We start from the raw sequence: 17,689 nt of genomic DNA on the forward strand, positions 1-17,689 counted from the left end.
TTTTCGAAGAGTTACTTACTGCCGCTGAGAATACTTGTACACATATAATCCCTTATAGAGATATCTAGGAGAACAAGTGGTCTAAAAATAGTTTAACAGACACCATTTTTCAATCACAAATTTACAAATTTGAACAAAGTAATATTTTATTATTATACATATAAAATGCCACGGTACACATGTAAGGTACAAAACCTTATCTATATATGATTATATTAACAATTAGAGATCACTATCAAGATAATTTATAAAATGCATTAATGTTATTAATAGATAAGTATATTAAAATAAAACTATATAAAGACAAAGCTTCCGAAACAGTATTGACAGTGATAAAATGGCGCTCTGTAGAATTGTATTTGTGCTTGTTTTATTTGGTTTGGTATCGGCCAAACTTAAACAATACGATGGGTAAGATATGTGCTTATTAATTAGATAACATAAATGAGATATGAAATACAATAGATTCGAAATAAAGCAGTAGGCTTAATTTTTACCAGATTGGATTCAAACTTGCCTTGAGAAATGTTGCAAAATTGAAATTAATGTTCAATTTAACGACAATAATAGATATAATTTTGTTTATTATTTACAGTTTCACACTATACGAAGTTGTAGTAGAAAACACAGAACAGGAGATGGTGTTTAATAAACTGGAAAGTGAGTTAAATTTGGATGTGTGGTCTCGTGCAACGCCAGAACAATCGGGGCGGATTCTTGTATCAAAAAGTGAAAAGACTGAATTTGAAAATGAACTTTCCACAGCTGGAATAAAACACACAATTGTAGTGGAAAACATGGAAGAGTATGTATGCATTAATTAATTAATTTTAACATTTTTAATTGTATCTGTTCCTAAGATCTGTCTAAGGATGTAAGCGAAAACTAACTAAAAATCCACTAATACTGTCAATTTTTAATTACAATACCATTAGGTTCCAATGGGATTAATATTTTTAAAAGTATTGCTATCTCATACAGCTAGTTCTTATAATTGATTAGTACTTCCTAAAATTCTGACTAATCAATATTGTTGATAAAAAAATAGTTAATTATTTTTACAATTTCATTACCATTAACTGATTATAAGTACGTCTAATTACCACAGAATAATTTGCATTTGCACAAGTCAGAATTACAGGTCAAGACAGGTCAAACCAGAGGGTGACTGTACAAAAGTCGTTCGCACACGATGATACACGAATGGAATAGAGATGCCCAAACCTCTATCCCATTCGTGTTTTGGTTTGAAGTGTAGGATATGGCAGTTAATTTACAGGGTACAGAGGAATAACACCTGAGTCCTCAGAAATGGCAATGCATGGGAGTATCATGGGCGAAACAGTATACTTTGGTCATTGTACTGGTCATGTCTATAGGCGACGGTTACCACTTTCCATCAGGTGATCCGTCAGCTAGTATGCCATTCTAAGTTGCATAAAAAAGGCAACAATTACTACTTTCTAACTAGTAATCGACTTGTTTAATATTCTTGAATTAACAGTCATGTGAAATAAAAATTAAATATTGCAGACTTATCGAGCTAGAACGAAAACAATTGTCAGAAGCTGACGAAATGAGTGCTGGCATAAATATGTATGGTATTGCTATAGATACGATGCATACGTACGATCAGGTAAAATATAAATTCTTATTTCTTCCCATAAATATGCCTGAAGATAATGTTTCGGAATCAGTTGCTAGTGTAAATAATTAAACAGTCAGACTAAGTTAAAATGTTTAAATCAAGAAGTTTGGCTATAAAAACTAAAAATAGAGTGTCTATCTGGTATTCATAACTACAACATAAGACATGATAAATATTTATCGCGTATATGGTAAACTCAATATCGATTAAGATGTAAACGTTAACAGAGATGAGACCTTATTTCAAACAATATATTACCACAGGGAGACTTTGTACAAAAGTCGATTGCTTAGGTACCTCTGTCCCATTCGTGTTTCGACCGTGAAGCAGTTGTGTTTGCATGGCTGTGTTTCGGTTTGAAGGGTGGGATATGGCGTGAATTTACTGGGTACAGAGGAATAACACCTGAGTCCTCAGGAATAGCAACGCATGGGGGGTATCATGGGCGAAACAGTACACTCTGTTATGTCCATGGTACTGCTCATGTCTATAGGCGACGGTTACCACTTTCCATCAGGTGGGCCGTCAGCTTGTTTGCCAATCTAAGTTGTATATAAAAAAAAGAAGAATCCTTGCAAAAAGACAACAAAAAATCAGTCTTTAAATGAGACTAATACTAACAACCTAATTCATTTTCAAGGTTAACTCTTTTCTTGAACAATTGGCGAATAACTACACATCTGTCAATTTACTCAGCCAAGGAACGACTTTTGAAGGCAGACCAATTAATTATATCAGAATATCGTCATCAAATTTCACGGTAAGTTATGGTAAGTTGTTATGCCATATGATCGTACCTTCAAACTTTTGGTACTTTGGTACTCTCCCTCTCTATATCTCTCTATTTTTATATTGTAAAACGTTTATTATTTTAATTATTTTAAATGTTAATTGTATTAAATGTATGAAATGCTATCTTTTCCTATATGGAGAAGATTTTAGCTTTTATTTACAAAACTGGGCTGATTTCTTGGAATATTTTAACTTTTCCTTCTTTTGCTCTGTTAAATGTTATTTTAGTTCTTTACTTGTCACCTATGATATCCAAGAATTAAAAAAAGTCATTTTTTATTCATTTATTTATTAAACAAAGGAAATATACAACAGGAGTGCATTGGTCTCCGCACTAAGCAAACCTGTTTTGCGGGAGTCCATAAAAGTTTTACCAAGACAATGTTTTACAAATATAGAACAGTTAATCAATTTTACAGAAGCAAATATGACAGAAGGACATCGTTGTATGATAACATTGCTTAACATTTGTATTCAAGCCTACCTAGATGGTGTGACGACCCCAAATACATTGTAGGGAATCAGTGAAGTGCAAGTTTTTTTATGCAATTAAAAATGATAAACAAGCTAGCGGCTCACCTGATGGAAAGTGGTAACTGTCATCTATAAGCAGTACCATGGACATAACAGAGTTGTCATTCCTAAGGACTAAGATGTTGTGGCTCTGTGTACTGTAATTTCATTACTATATCTCACCATTTAAACCGAAACACAGCTATGAAAACACTACTGCTGCAGAAACAGGAATGGGCCAAAGCAGACGAGTCTTACAGAAAATCTCCCTTTGATAAGTGGCTTAAAACCGTTCTTTTAGATAGTCTATGATGGATCCATGTATTCAGCAGGGAACAAATATTTTTTTATGGTCCTAATTTTTTTTTTAATTAATTTGTTAACACACGAAGTTATATGTAAAAGGCGCTTGAACCTAAATGGTCATGTACAAAAGAATTTTTTCCGCGAACGCTCAGGCTGTGAAACGAGCTCCCTGCCGAGAAGATTGGTATATTAAGGTTTCTTCACGATGGGTAAAGCGTACGTGACACTCCTAGTATTGCAGGCGTCCATAGGCTATAGTGATCGTTTACTATTAGACAGGCTGTATGCTAGTTTGCCACCTTCAGAGCATTAAAAAGGAAGATCAATAAACTAAGAAGTTTTTTTCAGGACTATAATAAGCCAGTTGTTTTCATACAATCTCTAATACAAGCCCGAGAATGGATCTCATTGCCGGTTGCATTGCATGCAATAAATAAATTAGTTACAAATATCACTGACAGTGACCTCGTCAACACCATTGATTGGATCATCTTACCAATAGCCAACCCTGATGGATATCATTACAGTTCGGTAAATAATACAATTATACTCATATATTGTAAACTATTGAAAATTATAATCGATACTGTTGAGGCTGAACACGGTGTCATAGGGAGAAAAAGGATTTTTATTAACGGTGGTGTAAAAGCCCCATTGCCAGCAATATATAATAAGGTCAACCTCTACGTGGTCCCCTTGTAAACCTTTGTAGTTAGTTTTCATGGAATTCATCACGATGGATCAACTAATCTGCTCACATTCTCACATCTTATCTCTCTGATTGCGATTGCCAAAGACGGTTACTATTTTAGTTTTTTAAATTTACCAAAAATTCACCACGTTTTCAAGAAAATGAAATATTTTCTCCAACAATTTCATTTCTCCAAAATTTACCTATCTTACGAAAAAAATATCCAATCTGGCGGTGCTGCAGTATACGACTCACCTAATGGAAAAGAGTAACAGTCATCTATCAAAATATAGCTTAACCAGATCATCTATTTACCGTACTTCTTTTCTCATTTATTCATTTTTATTTCACACATTTCTTGTCTGACAAAAAGTGGTAACCATCCCCTGAAGTCATAAACATTGTTGTACTTCTTGAGAAATAACATGATATCCCTTCGTATCCACCTACAAAACTGAAACACAACCATGATAATACAGCTGTTTCATGGCAAAACACGGATGAAACAGAAGTGCCTAAGCAGACAACTTTTATAAAGATTCCCTCTACATAATTTAGGATTTTATTATTATTATTTCAGCCGTTAACTGTCCACTGTTGAACATAAGCTTTCCCCATAAGGAGGGTTTTGTTAGTAGTTGCCATGCTTGGCAGGCGGGTTGACAACCGCAGTTAGGTTTTTAAAGATGTTTTAAGAGGGTCGTTGCTGTCTTATATTGTGTACATATATAATTACATTGTTATTATCATCTAATATATAAAATTCTCGTGTCGCGGTGTTTGTTACCAAACTCCTCCGAAACGGCTTTACCGATTTTTATGAAATTTTGTGTGAATATCGAGTAGGTCTAAGAATCGGCCAATATCTATTTTTCATACCCTTCTATGATAAATATATTTTTTAATTTTTTTGAAAAATATTTTTATTTTTATTTTATTATGATTTAGCATTGAAAAATACACCCAAGTTCAAATTTTCACGCTTTTACGATCAACCCCTGTTTTTTAATCGCGATTTTTATATACCGCAATAGGGTTGCAAGATCACAATCGAATATAATAATTGTAATACGATATATTTTTAGATATAATGTATATGGTAAAACAACGTTTACCAATTCAGCTAGTCTATTTCTAATATTGTTTGTTTTCTAGATTTTTCTTTATTCAAAAAGTCAGTATTGTTAGTGTTTAAAACTTTATCATAATTTTACCTTTCTGTTAACAGACAATTTCAAGGCTGTGGACTAAAAATCGACGTGCCGTTGGTAGTGAATGTGTTGGCGTTAACATCAACCGTAACTTTGATATCAATTTCGGTGCCCATTCCAGCAGCAATATTTGTTCGGACAATTACCATGGGCCCGATACTGAGTCCGAAATAGAAACACGCTCGATACGTGATATTTTGATTTTACACCAAGGCCGCATAAAACTGTTCTTAAATTTACAAAGTTTCGGCAGTCACATTTTGTATGGATTTGGCACTGGCGGATTACCAGGTAACGCGTTAATACTCAATTTTCTTGGCGTCCAAATGACCAGTATTATCAATGCATTCAACAGTTCCAAGGATAATGATTATACAGTTGGCAATATAGCTGCCGTTGTAGCAGCGGAATCTGGTAACGTTATGGACTACGCGACACTTGTACGAAATGTACCATATTCTTATACAATCAAACTGCCGAGTTACGGAAATTCCGGAAGTGTTAGTGATAATGGTTATATAGTAGATCCGAGCTATTTCACCCAAGCTGCTGAGGAAACTTGGGAGGCGATTAAATACTGCGCTAGATTTGTGCGCGACAACCCATTTTAAAATATGTATTTTTAAAATAAATTATTTCAATAATTCAAGTTGTTTTTTACTTTGCACGCTTTATATAGATTTGAGACCATAGTTTCTCAACCTTATTTTGCCCATCGCCCACTTTCCCAATGTGTTTTTTCTAGAATTCCTTATCTTAATTTTGTTTTCTAACTGTCTTTTTTATGATCTCATCTCTTGTCCCCCTCATCTGTCGTCCTTTAGAATAGAATAGAAAACCTTTCTTGCCAGAAAAACATAATAACGACAGAAAATACATACACAAGAAGTGTCCCATACTAGGCAAAAGGAACCAGCTCAGCTGATGCTGCGAGTGTCCCAGCGCAATGTGAACAGCTTCACAGCGCTGGTTTTCAGCCAGTCCCTCTGTTAACAAATTATAACAAAAATGCAGGCTACAACTGCAATTGTCTCTTACAAGAATTATTTCTTAGATAATATACTAAGTAAAAAGAAAAGAAATTATCATTTGGGCTTACATTTGGCACTTACAGGATAGGCTCAGCTTATAAATATTCATGTAATGTATATTCATGGATTGAGCCTGTCCTGTAAGAACCAGGATGACAATTAGCTGAGAAAAAGTTGACCCGTTTTTGAGGCTCGGTACTCTATCTATATAACCTAAGACATTATTGTAATTTTCGTAGAAATCCCTATTTTTTTTAATAAATATATAGCTTATTTTACTCGCTGATTGTTTAGCTTTCCATAGGTGAAATAATTTTAAAATTGGTCATGTAGTTTTTAAATTTATCAATTATAAACAAACAGTTTTAAACAAATCTTTCCTCCTTATTATAGTTAGTTTAAAAGTAAATAAAATTGTGTATATACACACACACACACACACACACACACACGACACAACAGTCGAATCAAGTAAAAGTACTCGTAAAGAGTTTGAGAAGGCAAGAAAACTGTTACTTCAAATATTTGATACTGCAATGTTCACGATTGGTTTTTATTCCCTACTAGCGGCCCGTCCCAGCGTCGCACCGGTGGACATTTTTACATTTTAAAAAGTGACCAGCTGCACACGCGACGTAAGCTTAAAAATGGAGTAACTTCTCCCGTTTTCCCAACATTTCCCTTCACTGCTCTACTCCTGTTGATCGTAGCGTGATAAAAAGTATACTATAACCTGTCCAAGAGTATGAAGAATAATTGTACCAGATTTCATTAAAATCCGTCGAGTAGTTTTTGTTTCTATAACGAACATACAGACAGACAAAAATTTTACTGATTGTATTTTTGGCATCAGTATCGATCACTAATCACCCCCTGATAGTTATTTTGAAAATTCATGTACAGAATTGACCTCTCTACAGATTTATTATAAATATAGATAGATATAGATAAATATATCAATATGAGGAGTCGCATGCCTGCATTTAAGTCCAGATGCAATTAAAGGGGTGCATCTCTAAACTAGGTACTCGAAAATTTAAGAATAAAAATTTGTTCAAAGTTCCTTCTCGTTGAACCAATTTGGGGTTACATGTACCAACACTGGTAATCACTTATAATAGTCTGCATAATTTTTTTAAATATATTTCATGATAAAACACAATCAATTAAGGCTAAAATATTATCTAAAAGTCTACTCCAAAAATTTTTTATGTAATTTTTAATACTTATAAACTTTTTTTTGTGTCGATGTATTATTTCAATGTTGTTCATGTCATCATCATACCAGCCTTTAACTGTCCACTGCTGAACATAAGCCTCCCCCTTGGGGGGTTTTACCAGTAGTTGCCACACTTGGCAGGCGGATTATCAAGCGCAGTTAGGCTTTGGAGATGTTTTAAGAGGAACGCTGTTGCCCATTCCTCGCCCTCCCTTAGTCTATTACGACATCCACGGGAAAGAAAGGGGTGGCCTATTCTACGCCGGGACCACACGGCAAATGTCTATAATTGATGTAAATACTATATTTTGTTTCTTAAAGTATGTTGTATGTGTGTATTTATATTGTTGATATGCCTAAATAAATAAATCTTTATAAAAAAAAAGTAAAATGAACTCAATGTAATTGATTGAATTTTAACTACAACTACGAATAGGTAGTTTTTAGATGGTATTGGTTATCATATAAAAAAAAGGCCGTCAAGTGTAAGTCGGACTCGCGCAAAAAGGATTCCGTAGGTACAAAATTATCAAGATAAAAAAAAAGTGAAATAACTACAAATTTACTGCTTTCGGATTTTTTTCCTTTACTTGTGCTACATAATAATGCTATTTACCAAATTTCATGATTCTAAATCAACGAGACCTACCCTATAGGTTTTTCTTTTTATACAACTTAGTATGGCAAACAAACTGATGGCCCACCTGATGGAAAGTGGTAACCGTCACCTATAGACATGAGCAGTACCGTGGACATAACAGAATATACTGTTTCGCCCATAATACTCCCTATACGTTGCCATTTCTGAGGACTTAGATATTAATCCTCGGTACCCTGTAAATTCACGCCATATCCCACCCTTCAAACTGAAACACAGCCATGCAAACACAACTGCTTTACGGTTGAAACACAAATGAGACAGAGGTGCCCAAGCAAACGACTTTTGTAAAAAGTCTCCCTCTGGTAAGATTCTCTTTGATTCCCTCCCCAAAAATTTCCTTTACGAACGTCAAAATATGCGGTATAAATGAAACATAAACGGCCGTATCTTTTGATCGCGTCGATTTAGAAGCTTGATTTTTTCACTGCTTTAAGAGATTGCATACCTGAATATATGGAATTAATTTCAACTCGATACCTCCACGCGTTCCTAAGAAAAAGGGTCTTGATAGACGGATGGACGGACGAACAATGAACGGATATAAGGGTTCCGTTTTTGTCTTTAGAGATACGGTACCCTAATTAATAAAAATGCCTTCCTATCGAATCTGAAAAATCAAGTTACCGATTACAGATCATAATCATACCACAATCAATTTATAAATTATTAACTGATAAATAAAATACAGTATATAAAGGCAATGAATTCAGAATATTCGAGTATTCACAATTACAAAATGATCATAAAAGCTTTATATCTATTCATTGTATTTAGTTTGGTGTTCACCAAACCAAATCCGGAAAATGGGTAAGATATTTTCTTTAATAAAATCTAAAAAAGGAAGAGATTTTTTTATGTAACTTACAATGACAAACAAGCTGACGATCCACCTGATAGAAATTAGTAACCGTCGCCTATAGACATGAGCAGTACCATGGAAATAACATAGTATACTGTTTCGCCCATAATACCCCCTATGCGTTGCCATTCCTGAGGACTCAGATGTTATTCCTCTGTACCTTGTAAATTCGCTGCCATATCCCACCTTTCAAACCGAAACACAGTCATGCAAACACAACTGCTTCACGGTAGAAACACGAATTGGATAGAGGTACCCAAGCAAACGACTTTAGTACGAAGTCTCCCTCTGGTATACTAAATATCAAACATACAGCCCGTCTGTTGGTAAACGTTCACTTTAGCCTGTAGACGCCTATAACACTAAGGCCGTCAGATACCAGATTAAACATACAGTAAGACAGCTAAATGGATAGTAAAATTTCTAAAAAAATATTGTATTGGCTTCTATGGCTCATATTAAGTCATAACAATTTTCTTATAGTTAATACTTCCCATGTACAGACATCGTCTAGTTACAATTTTACATACATACATATCTGTCACTCCTGTCTCCCATTAGGGTAGGCAGAAACAATGGAAGGCCAAATGCTAAGTTACAATCAAAAGTTACAATTTTATTATATTACTAATATAAAAGCAATACATTTAGCCAAAATTAATGTATTAATATTATTTTTAGTTTCACTTTATATGAAGTCGCAGTAAAGAATGTAAGGCAGGTAAAGATTTTAAGTGAACTAGAGAGGAAGCTCAACTTAGATGTGTGGTCCCATGCATTGCCGAAACGTTCGGGAAGGGTGCTCGTACCGAAAGATCAGAGGATGTTATTTGAAAATGAATTCTCTGCAGCTGGAATAGAGTACAAAGTCATTGTGCAAAACATGGAAGAGTATGTACACTTTATTTTTTTTTAAGTAATCTTTAAATAGTGTAAAACATAGTCACTGTACGCGTGTTTGTAGCTCTGTCTGCTTCATCTGAACCTCATAACGATTTTGATATTTCATTATGTAAATTTTTTATATAAAAAACAACCTAATTTATTAGATCAAAGTTAGGGTAAGACTGAATTTTTTTAATAAAGTACCATACAAAGTTATGTACCTTTTTATCCGGTAAACCATTACCTTTCGAAATAAAACTCTTGTAAACAAATTTGAAATATTTTTAATTAAAGGCATTTTGTTATTTTTTATATTGAACACTTATTGAATATGTACTAAACATTAAATTATATAATTACATAACTATATATATATATATATATATATATATATATATATATATATATATATATATATATATATATATATATATATATATATATATATTGTTTTTAGATTATTCGAGCTGGAACGCAAACGGTTATTAGAAGCTGCAGAAAGGAGCTCTAGCAGAGATGATAATGGGAGTATTGCTATAGATAGGATGCATTCATATGACGAGGTAAGATCACTTTCATCATCTCAACCATTCATCTATCCACTGCTGGACATAGGCCTGGCCTATAACTATAGACTGCTATAAGTCTTGAGCCACCTTCATTCGATTACTCTCTGCAATGCATTTGAGGTCACTCAAATGAGAAGTCATACTACACTCAAGAATCTTTCTTCACTTTAGTTTTATGTCAAATAAATATGAAGATCATATAAAGCTAACTGCCCATTATTTTGTTTGCAGCTATCACGACACACAAGAATTTTTCTATTACAAATAGTAATGGATATAATAAAAGATAAACTATTGATGTAACTGTTGGCCTTTCATGTGACGTTTTTTTTTTGTACAACTTAGAATGGCAAACGAGCTGACGGTCCACCTGATGGAAAGTGGTAACCGTCGCCTATAGACATGAGCAGTACCATGGACATAACAGAGTATACTGTTTCGCCCATGATACCCCCCATGCGTTGCCATTCCTGAGGACTCGGGTGTTATTCCTCTGTACCCAGTAAATTCACGCCATATCTCACCCTTCAAACCGAAACACAGCCATGCAAACACAACTGCTTCACGGTTGCAACACGAATGGGACAGAGGTACCCAAGCAATCGACTTTTGTAAAAACTCCCTTTGAAACTGTTCCCTTTATCTAAAAACCTCTGATCTTTTAAACGTAGCGTAAAGAAAAATTTCTTTTAAATCGGTCCAATATTAACGAAGAAAGCGGTCGGTATACATAAACAATATACGGTCTAATATAGAACCTCCTTTTCTGAAAACAGTTAAACAGCGCTTAATGAGTTGACCAATCGTAAAAAGTTTAGAGTACGAGAAGACCATAGTATCCTTGAGTTCGCTTAGGATGGTGTGGTCAATTCAAAGACTAATCATTTGTAAATTATTTTTCAAGGTTAACGCATTTCTCGAAGAATTAGATAAACAGTATCCAACTGTTAATTTACTTACTCAAGGAACAACTTCCGAAGGCAGACCAATTAATTATATAAGGATATCGTCATCAAATTTCACGGTAAGATGTTTATAATACGCTATAATACAAAATTGCTGGGGAGAAAGGGATTGTTAGTAATGGAGACTGAGAATCCCATTGCTAGCAATATGCCCAACCAGGTCGACCTCCTCGTGGTTCTCCCTGGAAACTATCATGGTTAATACCTGATGAATACATCATGATGGGCTAACTGGCCTGTTTTCATTCTCATCTATCACCCTTCACTGGTGCTCCGCCAGCGTATCCCGTTAGCGCAGGCGAGGTTACCTTACCATTTTCACCCATCAAAAAAAAATACAAAATTGCTCTAACTTTATTATGCAATGGCAAACAAGCTGACGTCCCACTTGACTGAAAGAGGTGACTGTCACCTAGAGATATGATATGAGCAGCACCATGAACCTTCCAGAGTGTACTGTATATTTACAATTTACTGTTTCCTAAATTAGGGATTTAGAATAGAGGCGAGAGAGATCTAAAAAGTCAAACATGGCAGACTTTAAAAATAATAACTTAGATATATTGCAATGAATCCGTAATTCTTGGTTTCAGTTCCATAACTGACCACAGACTTTACTAAACACGAAACAAACAAGTCCTCAGGAATAGCAACGCTAGGGGTATCATGGGGGAAACAGTATACTCTGTTATGTCCATAGTACTGCTCATGTCTATAAGTAACGGTTACCACTTTACATCATGTGGGTCGTCAGCTTGTATGCCATTCTAAGTTGCATAAAAAAAACTGATCTCAAATACTGTCTAACTTATGTTAGAAAGAAATAGCAGTTATTATCTGCTTCCCCATAAGGGAAATTTTGACAGTAGTTGCCACGCTTGGAGGGCGGGTTGGCAACCACAGTTTGACTTTTGATTATGTTTTAAGAGGAACGCTGCTTATCATCTCTCGCCACCTTAGTTGCCTGTTATAACATCCACGAGAAAGAAAAAGTGATCTTTTCTAAGCCGGGATCTACACGGCTATTCATGTTTCAGTTTCAAGTTGTACGAGTATAATTCAGTTGTGTGAAATGATTGGCTTGACAATTACTATTGTTCTTGTATTTTTATAAGTAACATATATCTTGGTCTACACCAATCCTATAGTCTTAAAGCTAAGGTACCCTGTCTAATGAGGAATCGCATTCAAAGTTAGGCAGCTCGAATTGTTGACGATCGGCGTCTTACTGTCCGACTCGACCCACTGAAACTGCGTAGAGATGTTGCATCTCTATGCATCTTCTACCGAATTTATCATGGGGAGTGCTCTGAAGAATTATTCGGATTGATACCTGCTGCTGATTTTCATCATCGTACAAACCGCCATAAACTAAAATTTCATCCCAACCAGCTGGACGAGTGGCAGTCCTCCACCGTGCGTTTTTCAAGGCACTTTCTTCCACGCACAACCACTCTTTGGAATCGACTTCCAGCAGCAGTATTTCCGAACCGATACGACAACATAACCTTCAAGAAAAGAGCATATTCCTTTTTAAAAGGCCAGCAGCACACCTGCAATGCCGTAGGTGTTGTGGGTGACCATGGGCGGCGGTAGTCACTTACCATCAGGTGTGCCACGTGCTCGTGGCACACCAATTCAGAGAGGTTCGTTTTCTAAATTGGCCCGAACGGGTATCGAACCTCATCTTTATATTCAAACTGTATGATGATAATATGAGCATATTTTATTTTTGCATCTTTGTGATAGCAATGCAGACAGATAATAATGGTTGACTGGGAGAGAATACTATGTAGTTAATTAATCTCGCCTTTTGCTCCAAGTATCTTTACACAATGAGGTTAATTAGAAATAAATAAATAATTAAATAAATGAATAAATATGATTTCCTTAAACATACTCGTATATTTTCAGGATTACACCAAACCAGTAGTATTTATACAATCTTTAATTCAAGGCCGAGAATGGATTTCTTTGCCAGTCGTGTTGCATGCGATAAACAAATTAGTCACAGACGTCACTGAAGAGGATCTCGTTAAAGATATTGATTGGATCATCTTACCAATAGCTAACCCTGATGGATATCATTACAGTTCGGTAAATATATGCTTTTTATATATTTCTCTATCTCAAATAGCATATATATACTAAATATACTATACTATAAAATATACTGGCCGTATGGTCCCGACATAGAATAAGTCACCCATTCCTTTCCCGTGGATGTTGAAAGAGGCGACTAAGGGAGCTTATGGTGGAGGGATGGGCAGCAGCGTCCCTTTTAAAATATCATCAAAAGCGAAAGTGCGGTTGCCAATCCACCTACCAAGCGTGGCAAAACCCCCGTTATGGGAGAGGCTGTGTTCAGCAGTGGACAGTTTACGACTGATACAACATGATGACGATGTTTCATAAATTTCAATTTCGATCTTTCAATAGACAAACTCAAGGCAGTGGACTAAAAATCGACGTATCGTCGACCAAGAATGTATTGGTGTTAATATCGACCGCAATTTTGGCATAAACTTTGGAGATTATTCCAGTGATAATCCATGTTCAGACAACTACCATGGGACTAGCGAGGAATCGGAAGTAGAAACACGATCGATACGTGATATTATGATATTAAACCAAGGTCGGATAAAACTTTTCTTGAATTTACAAAGTTTTGGTAGTCAAATTCTATATGGACTCGGTACTGGCGATTTACCAAGTAACGGATTAATATTACATCTAATCGGAATGCAAATGGCTACAGTAAAAAATGAAATCTTCACATGTAAAGACGATGACTACGTGGTTGGTAATGTGGCTGCTGTTTTAGAAAAGGAATCTGGTAGCGCTATTGACTATGCGACGGTTGTACGTAATATACCATATTCATACACGATTAGACTTCCAAGCTATGCTAATGGTGGAACTGTGAATAATGATAACGGATACATAGTTGATCCGAGGTATTTTAAGAAAGCCGCTGAAGAAGCATGGGAAGCTATTAAAGTCGGCGCCGAATTCGTGCGAGATTTTGCATAATTTCTACTGATTTTTTTTTTCTGTTTATGAAGAGTAAAACAATTTCTTAATTCAATTATTCATTCCATGTACATAAATACTGTCATCAATTTCTTTAATATTCCGAAGCAATTTCAGAATCGGTAAAACAACAAAATTATTAATACAGCTCGAAACTTAAATAATTAGCATGTTTTAACATGATACTGACTGCCGTGTAGTCCCAGCATAAAATGGGCCATCCCTTTCTTTTCCGTAAGTGTCGTAAGAGGCGACTAAAGGAACTTAGTGGCCGAGAGATAGAGCAGCCTTCTTAAAACATCAAAATCTAACTGCGAATTCCAACGCGCCCGTCGAGTATGGCAACTATTAGCATAACTCTCTCAAATGTGAGGCCTATATATTCAATGGTAGTTAACAGCTAATATGATAATGCACATAAAACAGCAAGACCAATAAAAACAGACATACAAATACAAATGTCTGTTTGTGCAGGGTTCGAACCTACAATCAATGAGCAATGTGTTTAACCCCTAGACCACCAAGGTCATTCATAATTTAATTAGGAAATTAAAAATTGTTCTTTTTCATCTCATGTTTCTTCAAGGAATATATTCAATTTTACTAATAGAAAACTTTCTTAAAAGAAAAATGTTAATAATTTCGACTTCTGTATAAATTCAATGATATGCCAACGCAATCACTAATTTCACACGCTTTAGTTACCTGGAAACAAAAACAATAATAAGGACAGACAGGGGCACTAACTCCGGGGTGCTCGGAAACTCCAGTACCTACGAGAGGTAAATAGCCAATGCGGAGCACCCATGACGATAGACGTAACTAAAGTAATCCTCACCTCATTATACCATATATTATTTAGGTCGCGCTTACTTATCTACCAGCTGTGTACGTCTTACCAAAAAAGAATGAGCATCCATGAAGTTTTCTAGAAGCCGGTGCGGCTAGAAGAAGGATAGAAGTACCAACTCGATTGTCTTCTTGTATAAAGATATTTCATTTGCAAAAAAAAAAAAAACACGTTCATGAATTATTTATGTCTTGGTCCTACGAGAATACAGAGAAAATCTTAAAAAGCGCATTGTGATTCATGTGTTAGAACTAGAAGTTTGCGACCTTTATATATAGACACACCCACATACTTACGCACACATACACACGTACACACCTACACCTACGCAAATCCAAACTTACATTAAATGTTACATATTTAAATTAGCCCTGTTCGCAGCACCATTATTGTTAAATTTCTTGCTTTGGCTACCACAATACAGTCTTTGCCTAGTGTGGAGTCATAGCTATATTGTACCATGGGCTAATTTTGTTTAAGGAAATAAAGTTATTATTATTATTATCAAATACAATAGGAATTTATCAGTTCATTTTTTCTTATGTATAAAACCCTGCTAGTTGAAAAGAAAGAAATACAATTCTACATTCAAAAAATATGCCATTTAAGTATATACAGACATTTTGTATTAAAATCAAAAAAATAACATCAATCAATTATGTTTAACGAATGTTCACTGTGCATTAATAAATTAAACTTACAATACAATTCCTAAATAATATTTAATTTAATTATAAATATTCTCCCAACGCACCACACCTAGGCAACGTACCCAAGAAACTGGCAACATAACCGCGGTAAAAACCAAAATTGTACGTTCTAAATTCAAATAAATAATTAATTAGTGAAAATAAAACGATGTCCTAGTACAATTACTTTAAATGACGGGATACCAGCAAAGTATGAAATAATAAGGATAAATTTAGGTTGTGAATGTGAAATTAACCACAAAGGTTTTCCGAAAACCATGTGGAAATCATCCTGATAAGGTACAGTCCTTTCCCCACTACTATCCAAACATTTATAATACATACATAGTTATCACGCCTGTCTTCCATTAGGGTATACAAAAACAATGGAACACTAAATACTACGATTGAAACGTTCATTCGAAACTCGACTCATTCGCTTCTTCCACGTTCATCAACCCTTTCATACACGCTCACTGGTTACAAGTACGTTTAATTTGGCCGTTCTTCTGAACGTCGTCTGTTTGGTTAATATGTCCTACTAGAGCAGTCCCTCCTGACATCCCCTTCCATTGGTGCTCGATAAATCTCTTTCGTAATTCTTCTTTCATTCCCTTTTCCATCTATATCATTATTTCGTCTTTCAATATACATATCTCTCTAAACACTATTTCTCACTCTTTTCCACTTTTTTATTATATGGGAAAACAAGGGAGACATGACTTGAGTCGTGGCATAGCGGATCGCCGCCGATGAGAAATTTGCCCCCCTCTTATTTATAACATTAGTACAGTAACTATCATATTATTAAAGGGGCAAAACCTTATCAATGCATCAATAAAATTAAAGATTTCTAATATGATAATATACAAAAAAAAAACATTAAAATATTAATTGATAAGTATAATTTAGTAAAAGTATTTCAAACCTTTGTTATTAAAGTTAATACTGATAGTTTAAAGATGGCTGTCTTTGGAGTTTACTGTGTCCTAATTATTGATTTAGTGTCTGCTAAATCGAAAACAGAAGACGGGTATAACTATTTTAGAATGGACTTAATTCGTAGTTTTATTTAAATATTGGAAAACTTTGTTTTGCATCACAGAAAGTCAATTAACGTAAATTATTAAACTCGATTTTCCATCTCAGTATTATTAGTTGTTTCGAAAGAAATATACACTAATTATTTTCCTAGATTAGAGAGTTTTGTGAAACAAAGAGAATTTTTAGTTACAAAATAATGATCACTTGTTTGATATATTGCGTAGCGCCATCTAGTTATCTTTTTAAAGAGTTTATAATGTAGTTATTAAATAATTAATCATTATCATTATGTTAGCAGTTAACTGTCCACTGCTGTACATAGACCTCGCTCTTGAAGAGTTTTGCCAGTAGTTACCGTGATTGGTATGCGGGTTAGCAACCGCAGTTAGGCTTTCGTGATGTTTTAAGGGAGGCACTACTGCCCATGTCTCGACCACTGAGTTCCTTTAGTCGCCTTTTACGACACCCACAGGAAAGGAATGGCCTATTTTATGCCAAGACTAAACAGCTTATATAATATAATAATAAATAGATATACATAAATATATGTTTTTTTTTTATATATACATTATAGATAGAAAGTCTGAGTCAATTCATGATGAATACAATTTTTTGTTATTCAAAAATCTACAACCAACAAAATTTGTGAATTAAAGAAAGAAAGAAAGAAAAAAATAAATATGTTTATTCAAATAAACTTTTGAATTTTGAACATTTTTGTAT

General features: G+C 34.7%; 2 protein-coding genes and 1 long non-coding RNA gene across 3 annotated transcripts in view; 2 read left to right on the top strand and 1 right to left on the bottom strand.

The window, feature by feature from the left end:
• The window catches only part of LOC128200439 (uncharacterized), a 33,089-nt gene extending 32,902 nt beyond the window's left edge, over positions 1–187 (bottom strand). The window contains exon 1 of the long non-coding RNA XR_008252724.1: positions 20–187. This is a non-coding gene — a long non-coding RNA (uncharacterized LOC128200439). The remainder of the gene's footprint in view (positions 1–19) is intronic.
• A 109-nt stretch (positions 188–296) lies between these two features.
• On the top strand, positions 297–5,810 carry LOC113520040 (carboxypeptidase B-like). Its single transcript, XM_052893843.1, has 6 exons — positions 297–411; positions 596–805; positions 1,534–1,636; positions 2,289–2,408; positions 3,608–3,790; positions 5,179–5,810. The coding sequence occupies exons 1-6, from the start codon at positions 338–340 to the stop codon at positions 5,770–5,772; spliced, it is 1,284 nt and encodes a 427-aa protein (XP_052749803.1). The 5' UTR covers positions 297–337; the 3' UTR covers positions 5,773–5,810.
• Positions 5,811–8,769: 2,959 nt separating this feature from the next.
• On the top strand, positions 8,770–17,509 carry LOC116412958 (carboxypeptidase B-like). The gene is made up of 6 exons (XM_052893844.1): positions 8,770–8,879; positions 9,613–9,822; positions 10,274–10,379; positions 11,290–11,409; positions 13,265–13,447; positions 13,790–17,509. Exons 1-6 carry the CDS (start codon positions 8,773–8,775, stop codon positions 14,381–14,383), a joined length of 1,320 nt encoding a protein of 439 aa, XP_052749804.1. The 5' UTR covers positions 8,770–8,772; the 3' UTR covers positions 14,384–17,509.
• The last annotated feature ends 180 nt before the right edge of the window (positions 17,510–17,689 follow it).

This window comes from Galleria mellonella, unplaced genomic scaffold, assembly GCF_026898425.1.
Source record: "Galleria mellonella isolate WM207_F2 unplaced genomic scaffold, CSIRO_AGI_GalMel_v1 utg184, whole genome shotgun sequence".
NCBI classification, from domain to species: Eukaryota; Metazoa; Arthropoda; class Insecta; order Lepidoptera; family Pyralidae; genus Galleria; species Galleria mellonella.

Coding starts and splice junctions, on each gene's coding strand:
- LOC113520040 (XM_052893843.1), top strand. CDS start 338: ATGGCGCTCTGTAGAATTGTATTTGTGCTTGTTTTATTTGGTTTGGTA. Junction 412..595: donor AAACTTAAACAATACGATGG/GTAAGATATGTG, acceptor TATTATTTACAG/TTTCACACTATACGAAGTTG. Junction 2,409..3,607: donor TATCGTCATCAAATTTCACG/GTAAGTTATGGT, acceptor AGTTTTTTTCAG/GACTATAATAAGCCAGTTGT.
- LOC116412958 (XM_052893844.1), top strand. CDS start 8,773: ATGAATTCAGAATATTCGAGTATTCACAATTACAAAATGATCATAAAA. Junction 10,380..11,289: donor GGATGCATTCATATGACGAG/GTAAGATCACTT, acceptor TTATTTTTCAAG/GTTAACGCATTTCTCGAAGA. Junction 13,448..13,789: donor ATGGATATCATTACAGTTCG/GTAAATATATGC, acceptor ATCTTTCAATAG/ACAAACTCAAGGCAGTGGAC.